This window comes from Hyposmocoma kahamanoa, unplaced genomic scaffold, assembly GCF_003589595.1.
Source record: "Hyposmocoma kahamanoa isolate Upper Pololo Valley unplaced genomic scaffold, ASM358959v1 66, whole genome shotgun sequence".
In the NCBI taxonomy this organism is placed as follows: domain Eukaryota; kingdom Metazoa; phylum Arthropoda; class Insecta; order Lepidoptera; family Cosmopterigidae; genus Hyposmocoma; species Hyposmocoma kahamanoa.
The window spans coordinates 11,965,510-11,975,221 of NW_020653854.1; the positions used below are offsets into that span (position 1 = coordinate 11,965,510).

The 9,712-nt window shown below is 35.7% G+C and overlaps 1 protein-coding gene across 1 annotated transcript in view; it reads left to right on the forward strand.

Moving 5' to 3' along the window:
* The first annotated feature begins 3,674 nt into the window (after positions 1-3,674).
* The window catches only part of LOC113231803 (membrane alanyl aminopeptidase-like), a 24,577-nt gene continuing 18,539 nt past the window's right edge, over positions 3,675-9,712 (forward strand). Inside the window, exons 1-8 of the mRNA XM_026466337.1 lie at positions 3,675-4,126; positions 4,263-4,540; positions 4,664-4,819; positions 4,906-5,226; positions 5,316-5,499; positions 5,598-5,836; positions 6,015-6,204; positions 6,281-6,464. Of these exons, the coding sequence (XP_026322122.1) occupies positions 3,839-4,126; positions 4,263-4,540; positions 4,664-4,819; positions 4,906-5,226; positions 5,316-5,499; positions 5,598-5,836; positions 6,015-6,204; positions 6,281-6,464 (1,840 nt within the window). The 5' untranslated portion in view covers positions 3,675-3,838. The remainder of the gene's footprint in view (positions 4,127-4,262; positions 4,541-4,663; positions 4,820-4,905; positions 5,227-5,315; positions 5,500-5,597; positions 5,837-6,014; positions 6,205-6,280; positions 6,465-9,712) is intronic.

The following is a 9,712-nucleotide window of genomic DNA, read 5'->3' on the forward strand; positions in this document are numbered from 1 at the left end:
TCGTAATTACGACCGTTTTCGTACTATGGATGATCTACAAACTTGAGTTTCGATCAGATGACAACGCGATTTGACGATTTCGAACGGGCTCATCTTCGCTGACGGACTTCGAGAGTAGTTCCTTAGGGCATCCATAGTGGAAAAACGTCGTAACTACGGATTTCGTGCTTCAAGAGTAAGAACCCCAGGGGTGCAAAAAAACTCTCGGCGTGACTTAGCCGTAGCAGTAGTAGCAGTAGAGCTCCTTATAAAAGAGTTCGTCCAGGGAAGTACTGCCATCTTACCTATTTCTGCCGCCAAGCAGTATTGTTAGCTCTACTGCGTCCCGGTTTAGAAGGATAAGGGTGCTGGTGAAATTACAGGCACATGGGACTTGTCAACTTTATGTCTCAGAGCGACGAGCGCTGTGACAGTGTCCCACAGATCTTTGCGGTCTGAGTGGCACTGCAACTGTTATGGACAGGCGTGTAGCTTACCGTCAGGCGCACGACTTGTTTGTCCCGTCACTTGATATTATAAAAAAAAAGCCTCCGTTTAACGACCTTGGCACATGTAGCTAATACGACAACATGACGTAAAATATGAAAACGCTAGATATAAAATCAAAAATTACAACCACGTTGAGGCGATAGACGCTGGTTCGAGTCCAGTCTGGTCGAAGGAATAGTTAATTTAGTTGTGTTTGGTCGATCTTTGTATCAATAATAATTGAGAAAAGAAAAATAATCTTAACAATTATAGATAGATTATAACTATCCGAAATTACATGAAACTATAAATAAATAAGTCCAAGGCCGTGTTACTGTGGCCTTATGTTATTACTTACTTAAAAACAGCTAAATAAATTATAGCCAGGAGTGTTGGGTAGGTGAGCAATATACGATATAGAAAAAATATAAATGGAACAACCATTTACATTGAATTATGTTTTGGTTTTTTAATACCGTAGAGGCGTATACATGGGATTTAACCTGTAAGAAAGGCAACTCATTCTTAATGTATTTCTGTATATTTATACAATACTAGATCGTCTAAATTGTACAATAGTTTCTTTACAGTATTAGATAATTTAAAACTCTTGTATTTTTACATGTAGTTACAATGATGCATACACAAATATTATTAGATAAAAGAATCATCGTTTGAAAATTTCTTCTAAAAATTATGACAATTATAAATTTTATTTGACTAAGCATCTAAGAATGACCGAGTTATAAAAATAACTCGGTCATTCCTGGACACACCGAACCAGTGTTCGGTACCTAATTTCTGTGGCAATTTATATTATTTAAGTATCGAATACCAACGCTCAGTTTTTGTCTCAAGAAAAACTTATGATATTAAGAGGGAGCATGCCAAAAAAGTTTTGCCGTTGGCTCCGCCCAAATGTGTGAAACAAATATATGCCTGAAGTTCGTGACAAGCAACAGGAGATGTTGAATTTTGCGCATTAAAAGTACCAAATTCGTTTTAGCGGATTAACTCTAAAACTAAAGGGATTAAAAAAAATCCGTAGTGTAGTAGTTCTCGATCATGCATAAATATAATTAATTATCTAATTTTTATCCTAATAACCTGTAGCATTTCGGTGATGAATCGAAAAAATGTGAAAATTAGAGGTCATTTCGTGATTTACCTATCGAGGAAACTTTATTGTCTTATGTTTAGTGTAGTGTCTATGCTTGAATATATCGTGTAGTTACTCATAGAATATTTTATTTTTAACTTTAAAGTGGATATACCCCTCTAAAATCAAATCGAAGATTAGGAATTTTTCCTCTGCTCCCTCTTAAAGAACAGCACTTTTTGTACCAGGAGGACAATGTTTTTAAATCACGAAATGATACAGAATTTTGTTTAAGCCGTGGTAACCTAATGGTTTGACCTTACTGCCTCTCAAGCAGAGGGTTGTGAATTCGAATCCGAGCTCGCACCTCTGAATTTCGAAAATTTCTGTATGCGAAATTCGATTTGAAATTTATTATGAGCTTTTCGGTAAAGGTAAACGTCGTGATGAAACCTGCACATCGAAGAAGATTCACAACCCTCGGAAAACGTGTGAAGTCCCCAGCCCGCATTGGGCCAGCATGGAGAACTAATAAACTAATCTAACCTAAACTCTCGTCTGAAAGGAGATGCCCAGCAGTGGGACATATAAATGGGTTGATGATGATTATAGGATAGCACTTTTTGTACCAGGAGGACAATGTTTTTAAATCACGAAATTATACAGAATTTTGGTCCGTTAAACTTTGTAAGAAGAAGATTTTTTGTGCATTAGTAATTTCAGATAAACTTTATTCAGCCATTCAAAGGGGGAACGCTGCCACCACCTTTGGCACCTTGTCGCGGGGATCTAATTTTATTCATATAATTTAAAATCCTAGTTTTACTTTTTAGTATTTAAGCTTTTATTGTACCTTACATCAAAATAAAAAATATATAGTCGATATACTTTTATTTACGTATTTATACCTTATGTAACTTAATTTATTATATTGCATAGAAATCTTTTGAGATTTCTATGTTGTATGTATTTAAGTTGGTGGAAATTTGTAAATGACATTAGATTACTCATATTTAAGTATACAATAATTGTACTATTTGTCCGTGAATTTTCCTATAATGTATAAATAAATAAATAAAAATAAATAAAGGAATAAGTACAGTCCGTGAATTTTCCTAAAATATATAAATAAATTCTAGTAGCAATAGAAGCTCCTTGTTGAAGAGTTCGTCCAGGGTAGTACTACCACCTTACCTATTTCTGCCGCCAAGCAGTAATATCAGCATTACTGTGTTCCGGTTTTGAAGGGTAAGGGTGCTGATGAAATTATAGGTACGTGGGCCATGGGACTTGTCAATTTATGTCTCAGGGTGACGGGCGCAGTGGTAGTTACCCAAATATCTTTGCAATTTAAAGCCCTGAGTGACACTGTAACTGTTATGGACAGACGTGTAGCTTACCATCAGGCGCACGACTTGATCTATATATGTATATGATCTATGATCTGTATATGTATAAAATTTGCTCTGGATCGTCCGTTTAGTTCACGATGCCACCGATGATTACATAGTGTATACTAATATTTATGTTTCGTGTTTAAGGTGCGATGCCTTGTCTATTTTCGAATATTGTATACCTATACTGTGTATATTTATTTTAGATATTCGATTTAACACGCCAAAATTATAAATGGGCAATGATTACGAAAATGTTTGAAATTACAACAATTATCTAAAACATGAAATAATTGATAATTTTACTTTTATCAGCATATTATTGTCCTGTTGCCTGATAAAGGGATTCAATAATGGTAATAAATAATAAGATAACATAATAATAACTTCAATATATGTATATACCGACTCATTATTTGAAGGCCATTTTTCATATCAGGTAGGTTTTTTATATTTTGTCAAAAAGTAATTCATCCACAAAACGTTAGAATCACTTTAATCAAATTTGCTTATGTTTGTGTAACATTAAAAACCTCTTTTTAAAAAAAGTGAATTTTGCTAATAAAAGTGTAGATCATACTCATACAATTCGACGTTGATATTTACAACTCCGGATACAATTTTTATTCTTGTACTAGTGAGATGTTTAAGTGCAATTGTATTGTTCGTCATAATTAACGATGTTAATAGCAGTTGATAAGCCTTTATAGACATTTGTTTTCGCCATTGGAATATAATATTTTCATTGGAGTTAACTCCATCGTCGTGTTAAGGTTTCTTTACTTATGCCTGTATTGTCCTTCGGCAGCGTCAAAGTTAATAACTTGATACAGGTTTAAGAGTGAAGTTTTATATTTTTTTAAACATTCAGCAAGCAATGGGTGCATTTAAAAATCAACGTATTACAAAATTTTTAGAAATGTCCAAGGTTTTAATTTGGAGTCTGGTGCTGATTGTGCTAGTGGCAGCCGATGATTATCCATTGCCATTTGAACGAGACTTCCCAGAAGTTTTTCGAGGCCAAACATCTAGAAGCGGAGAGGAAGTCTACAGACTCCCGACAAATGTGCTACCTATAGAATATGACATTTTTATTGATCTTTATTTCGCTGAGAGAGCCGAAAAGCCGTTCAGCTACGATGGACGTGAATACATTATTATTCAGGTAATATTTACTTTTTGAAATCTGGTACTATTCGTGTGGTGTTATAGTATAGTTCTATAAAAACGTAAGATATATAAGTAATTAATTTTACTATAAAAACTAGATTATTATTGTGTGGTCACCGAACATTTTTTAGGCTCTAGAAGATGATGTCACCCAGATTGTTTTACATTCGAACGTGGACTATATTAGTACTATCAGCATTTTCGCCGACGGAACACCTGTACCTCTAATAGCAGATAAACCATTTGAGCTTGTACACCAATATCATTTCCTGAAGATCAATATGGTCCAACCAATGTTGGTTGGCTTGAATTACACGCTGTTTATTAGCTACTCCAGTACTATGAATGAAGGCCCAATGAAAAGGGGTATATGGCGCGGATGGTACATTGATGAAAATGACGTTGAAAGGTAGACTTTTAGTGTTCTTGGAAATTATAAACATGCAATTTTAGATTGACATGCAATATTAAAGTACGTACTTGGTTAATACCAAGTGGGTACTTTAATATTGCATGTCAATGTTGGTTCCAGGGTCTACGCAACTACACATTTCCAACCCTACAACGCAAGACAGGCATTCCCTTGCTGGGATGAGCCATTCTTTAAAGCCGTATTTACCTTGCATCTGTCTCGGTCAACATCTTATGTGGGTCGTTTCTCAAATACTGCTAGTGCCTCTGTCACCGCGTAAGTTATATGTCTAATGAATTAAATTAGTTCACATTTTTTTCTTTCCTTGAATTAATAATTATAAAGATTTTTTTCATTTTTAGACTATCTAGTGGTCGTGTTCAAGATAACTTTCTTCCTACTCCAAAAATGTCATCTTATCTAGTAACATTTCTAGTCAGTGAATCTTTTCAAGTGATCGCAGAAGATAAATCGTTCACTCCAGCCATCAGGATCATAGGCAGATCCAATGCTATTGGAATGGGAAACCATGCTTTGAACTTAGCAGTTAAAATGACTAGTTTCTTTGACGATTACTTGCAAATGCCATATGCCACATTGAACCCAAATTTGATGAACGATCACATCTCATCTCCGGATTGGGCTTCAGCTGGCACTGAGAATTGGGGGATGGTTAGCTACAGGTACTTTTAAACAATAACAGTAGTGATAATAGTGATTATGTGACCTCACTCACTAACAAACTATTTAAATAAATTGATTATATTTTCAGGGAGCTTCACATGTTCATTAACCCCAGAGAGACAGTTGTGTCTGCAGAACACTACTCAGCTACTTTGATTTCGCATGAACTCGCACACAAGTGGTTCGGAAACCTCATCACTTGCTATTGGTGGAGCAACACGTGGATTAATGAGGGATATGCTAGCTACTTTGGATACATTGCTACTAATGAGGTTACATTGAAAACAGTATTGAGTTGCGACCATATGATGTTATGTTTCGTGTTTAAGGTCAAGTCTAAGTGACATTATAATGCCTTGTCTATTTTCAGATGTTTCCGCAGTATAGGTTTGATGATCACTTTAACAACCGTTATCTTCAGGCATCACTTTCTTATGACTCTAGCGCTTCCACTGAGCCTATGAATCATGAAGTTAATACTCCAGCCCAAGTAACTGCTCATTTCGGCACTATAAGTTACTCTAAAGCTGCTTCATTTTTGAGAATGACTGTAGATATCATGACTCCAGAAACGTTTAGAAAAGCTAATCAATACTTCTTGAGGACTAAGTGAGTGGCTAAAGATTATATTACTTAATTACTACTAGTTACGGCGAATATATGGAACCTGGAAAAATAATTATATAAATAATATTTTTCTAAGTAATGTGTCCCTTTATCGAAACAACAGGATTAATTGATCGGACCACGGTCACTGGGGAAAAAATAATTTGCGATGTTTTTTTAGTGCATACGAACCTACAAATCAATACGACCTTTATGATGCGTTTATGAAAGCCATCAATGAAGATATGTCTTTGGCTCCTTATAGTGATTTCAATTTTACTGAGTACTATCGCACATGGGTTAATGAACCAGGATATCCTATCCTTTACGTCAATGTGGATCATTCCACGGGAGATATAGCACTTAGACAGGTAATAAATATAGTTAATGTTATAATTGTTGGTATAGGTAATAATTATAAATATTTGTTTACAATTTTTCGTACAGACACGGTTTTTCCTAAGTCCGTCAGCGACACCCACTGATCAAGTCTATCCAATTCCCATAACATTTTCGACGAAGCGTAATCCGAACTTTGAGACGAGAGCGCAATACATGATGGGTGTTGAGAGGATGGTGGTAACAAAAGATGCAGGAGAAGAATGGGTTATCTTTAACAATTTGCAACATGGTTTGTAAATTACAATTGAAATAATTGATTATACAATAACAAAATTTACAAAAAATACAATAACAAAAAATAAGCTGATGAATTTAGTTTTTCCAATTTATAAAGTTTTTTTTATTTTTGTATGCTGCTTAGGGCATTACAGAGTTGATTACGACACGAAGACTTGGAATTTAATTGCGGAGGCTTTATTAAATGACCCTGAGAGTATACACTATTTAAATCGAGCACAGGTAGGTACTCGTATTTATTACCTAATTTTAAATTAAAATTTTTTTTGTATATCTGGCTCACCAATCTTACGAGTAATATTAATTTCAGATTGTAGATGACGTTTTTGCTTTAATGAGGTCCGAGAAAATGACCTATGCATTTGGATTTAATATCCTAAAGTTCTTGCATACTGAAGTGAATTATCACGTTTGGGATCCCGCTATATCAGGTTTCACCTGGTTGAGGAACAGATTGAGACATATTCCTGATAAGCACGCTGAGTTTGATGTAAGTCTTCACTACATTTTTTTACTATAGTCCTTGTTAAGGTAAGGTAGTTACGAGAAAGTTTAACTAGAGAATTAGAATATATATTATTGACATTTTTAGACTGAAATATGACGGTAGAGAATATTTCATTATATTAATATTACACGAATACTTACAATTTGTTTCTCCTTGCAGGCATTCGTGTTAAGTCACATGGAACACGCTATCGATACTTTAGGCTTCGCATCTCATTCTGATGCTAATCCGACTGTAACGATGACTAGACAGACGATTCTTCATTTTGCTTGCATGCTTGGTCATAACAAATGTGTTGAGGAGTCCAGGAATAGGTTTATCGCGCTGAGAGATAGAGACGAATGGTGAGCTCATTTGCCGTTAATTTCTTTTTTGAATATAAGATTTTCATAAGGAACCTTGCAAGTGTATGTGACAGCGAAAAACTATGAATGTAAAGTAAAATAATTACAAAGTGACATTTTTAAGTTTTAAATCTTCAACAAGTAATTTAATATTCATAGAAAAGTTACAATACGTCTCCTATTTTAGATTTTCTAGGCAAACACCTCTTATCTACAGGTGGCTCACTTAAAATCTAATTTACGAACAATCTTCATATTTACGGCAATTGTTTTTCGTTTTATCTGAATACCTACGCGCAATCGAAATTAAATACTTTATTACATTGGCAACTTAATTTCAATTTTTACTGGCAATCTCTTCAGGGTTGATGTGGGAATACGTCGTAATGTGTACATGTCAGGAATCAAACAAGGCGAACTAGCAGATTTTGACTTCCTTTTGAAACGATTAGAGCAGTCTAACTACGCAAATGATCAGTTGGAAATGCTTCGTGGTCTTGGTGCTGCTCGTCAACCATATTTACTTATACGGTAAGGACATACATTACGTAGTAAGCAATGGCTTTAACATCAACAATGTCGAAAAGGATCGGTAGGTGGCTGGGGCGTTCATTAAAGAGTAGCCGCAGATATTTGCATCCGCATCCGCAACCGCGAATCAGCCGCATATTTTTAAATATCTTCTATCTGCAACCGACATCCGAATCAATCGATGCAGAGTTCTTGCAGATAAGGAAGTTTAGTAGGTCACGATAAGATCGTAGGGAGCAGGCCCTTACTCAAAGTGCGTACGCACACACACTCACTCAACATAGCCTCGCACTAGGAAAACCCCGTATCGCGGGCGCCATGGACATACACATAGACAACCACAAATTACACCCAAACTCACGAGAGAAACAAATGTAGGCCATAGAAGTATTTCTCCCGGCCCGGGAATCCAACATGGGACCTCCGCGTGGCAGTCCGGCATGGTAACCGTTCGGCCACGGAGGCAGTTAAGCCTGCGTGCCGAGCACTAGTTTCGTGTTCGTGTTCGTCCGAATTCGGCAGCATGTAGCCTGTGTTGCCTGCAGGCCTGTTTATTTTCTAAACAAAAATTCAATACAGCCTACAACATCTTCAAAAACTTTAAAGTATTAATAAATGTCGTAATATTTCTAAGCTTTCTATGTTTTGTCTCTTTTTACAATTACTTAATACAATTACATACATTTATTCTGAAAATAAAAACTCTTTTAGGAGTAACTATCTCTACATCTGCAGATTTCAACGACGAAAAATTCGCATCCGTTTCCGCATCTGCAGATGTCGTCGTGACCCACATCTGCAGCATCTCTAGTTGATTATAATTTCAATTAGATTAAAATTGTTAGGGATCTACTTATAAGTATACGATTATTATATTATATCTACTCAAGTAGTATTGGCTCATCCAGACAGAAATTGACATACTTTTTTCTTACAGTTACTTGCAGTTAACTGTGACAAAGACTGTGCGGGATCATGATAAGGCAACTGCTTTCAACTATGCACTGCTTGGAAGTCCAGAGATCGCTCATGCTGTCCTCCAGTTCGTGGAAATTGACATTGATCGTATCAGAGCTACGTAAGTTAATAAGTTATTAAATTATTACTACACGGTGGTGTTTGTAAATACCCTGGTCGTAGAGAAGTGGAATAGGAGGAAATGTTTCCTGAGTGGCCCAATTTCATATTTAGCAAAGGTTTTTATTATGGTGGTCACACCAGTGGCCGACAAGCACCACTGTTCGACCTCTTTTTCAAATTCATTTCAAATAAGATTTAGGACAAAATTTTCTATCATAGGTTACGTGTATTATTGGTTAGTGTCCGTTATTAGGTGTTCATTATTGAGAGTGTCGATTACCGGTTTGTTAATTAGTGGATTTTTGGTGTTCATTACTGTCGATCAATGGTATCATCACCCTACAAACTAAGAAATGTTGTTGGGATCATATTTATCAGAAAAGGTTTGTGTCTGTCGTATTTTTACCTTATAACCTTTCCAGGTACGTGGAGGACTCTCCCGCCCGCCCTGTGCACACTGTTCTTTCAAATCTAGCGGCATATCTTGACGAACCTGATCTAGATAAGGTAACTTAGTGCTTAGCACTTTATAACTTCAAAATTTTATTCATATTAATGGATGTTTCAACAAAAAGCATAAAGTTGAATGTTTACTATTTAGACGTCCCATTCAAATTTTAAATATGACTTGAGTATACTTATAAATACAACTTATAGTGTCTATAGGTGGTTTTAAAAGTATTAACAATATGTACGTGTAAAAACTGTTATGCCATTTTTTTATAACATCATATGACGGGTCTCTCGTCGTAGAGATACACAGTGTTCTTCGATTTA